The sequence below is a fragment of the Nematolebias whitei genome, chromosome 13, assembly GCF_014905685.2.
Source record: "Nematolebias whitei isolate Nwh7 chromosome 13, NemWhi1, whole genome shotgun sequence".
Lineage (NCBI taxonomy): Eukaryota > Metazoa > Chordata > Actinopteri > Cyprinodontiformes > Rivulidae > Nematolebias > Nematolebias whitei.
In genome coordinates, this window is record NC_056510.1 from 2,972,778 (window position 1) to 2,974,530 (window position 1,753).

Sequence of the window (1,753 nt, forward strand, 5' to 3'; positions counted from 1 at the left end):
CCCGTCAGGTCGGAGGTTTAGCATAATGTGTAACGACTCGGTCCTGTCCGCAGGCTTCCAGATCGACACCCCGGACAGCCTGGGGAGGACGTGCCTGCACGCCGCCGCCGCCGGAGGGTTAGTCCCACTCTTTACTTCTCCGCTGACGTCGTTCATCTTCACGTCGCCTTTCAGGCCAGAGTTCAAGGCTAACATCAGCCCATGTTCAAAAATGGTGGAGCTGTGGCCATTTTTCTCCACCCCTAATGACTCTCAGCTACTACCACACCAAATATCAGCTCATCTGTAAAACTGACTTAGAGCCATTTTTGAGCTGGCTAGTAGTGATTAGCTGTGGTGGCCATCTTGTTTAAGATTGACTCCAAAGTTAATGAGTTGCAAATTTACATCCAGCCATTTCTTCTTGGGAGTTTCATTAAAATCCATCCAGTGGTTCGTTGGATATTTTGCTAACAGGCAGACGTAGAGGACTCCGGTTGTTAATGGCAAAGCTTTAAGAACAGATCAGTTAGTGCTCAAAGTACGAGCTGGGGGTCAGTCTCAGCTACTACCACCAAATCACAGCTCGTTATCTGTAAACACGTCTGACTTCAGAACATTCTGTGATGACTGAGGTCGCTTAGCTGTGGCGGCCATCTTGAATGGGGTTGACTTTGAAAGGCAAACGGTTAAAGACGTGCTCCCAATAATTACCGTCTAAGAATTTCATTAAAATCGGTCATGAGATATTTTGCTAACAGACAAACAACGTGATCACCCGTTTGCCTTCGGTTCTGGACAGTCACTACGAGCTCGTTTCAACGGTATATTTCTTGTTTCTGCGCAGTAACGTGGACTGCGTCAAACTGCTGCTGAGTAGTGGAGGAGAACACAACCGCAGGGACAAATGTGGCAGGTAGGACGTTTGGACAGAGGACACCTGTCTCACCTGTCTTTAAACTCTGCGTATGGTGATGGTTGGGTCTGCGTTCCTCAGGACTCCTCTGCATTACGCCGCTGCCAGCCGACACTATCAGTGTCTTGAGACTCTGGTGGCCTGTGGGACAGACGTGGACGCCGTGGATCAGTGGGGGCGCTCCGCCCTGCACTACGCCGCAGCCTCGGACCTGGACCGGAGGTGAGTCACGAGACAAAGTCCTAAACTGGACCGCACCAGACGCTTCAAGGACAAAAGAAAAGCTCAAAGCCTGGATGATGTCGTTCTTGTCCGGTGGTTTCAAGAAATATTAAACCGCTTAAGGTCAAAAATCAAGGTCAAAGCCAAAACAAAATCTCTGCTCTAACTTCTGCTCAGCTCAGAATAATTTAATGAAACTTCACTCACACGTGCATCGTCACTAGACACTATTCATGACCCTGGCTCCAAGGTCAAAAATCAAGGTCAAAGTCAACAATCGGTCTTTACTTGTTCAGCTCTTGCAGTGTGACAGTTTGTCGGTGTGCGTATTAAAATGTGCCGTGCTCTTGTTTAAGTGTACACACCAACAAAACATAAACACGAACAACTGTCCCAGTGTCCAACGCCTGGTTGTTGCCGTAGCAACCGAAGGTTCGAATCCCGCACCAAGCTGCTTTGCTTCTCGCAGTAAAATGACCTGTTGGTTGATTGTTTCTGAGTTTGTGTTTTGTGTTTTAATGCCCCCCCCCCCCCCCCCCCCCCCCCCCCCGGCCGCGCCGTTTTCCGGGGGCCCGCAGCGGCGAGGGAGCGCGGCCCGGGGGGAAGGGGGCGGGGGCGCCGCAATCCAACCCCGGG

The 1,753-nt window shown here is 50.8% G+C and overlaps 1 protein-coding gene across 1 annotated transcript in view; it reads left to right on the forward strand.

Moving 5' to 3' along the window:
* LOC119419761 (serine/threonine-protein phosphatase 6 regulatory ankyrin repeat subunit B) overlaps nucleotides 1-1,753 on the forward strand; it is a 2,647-nt gene continuing 894 nt past the window's right edge. The window contains exons 1-3 of the mRNA XM_037687143.1: nucleotides 1-117; nucleotides 827-895; nucleotides 977-1,117. Coding sequence (XP_037543071.1) covers nucleotides 26-117; nucleotides 827-895; nucleotides 977-1,117 — 302 coding nt within the window. The 5' untranslated portion in view covers nucleotides 1-25. The remainder of the gene's footprint in view (nucleotides 118-826; nucleotides 896-976; nucleotides 1,118-1,753) is intronic.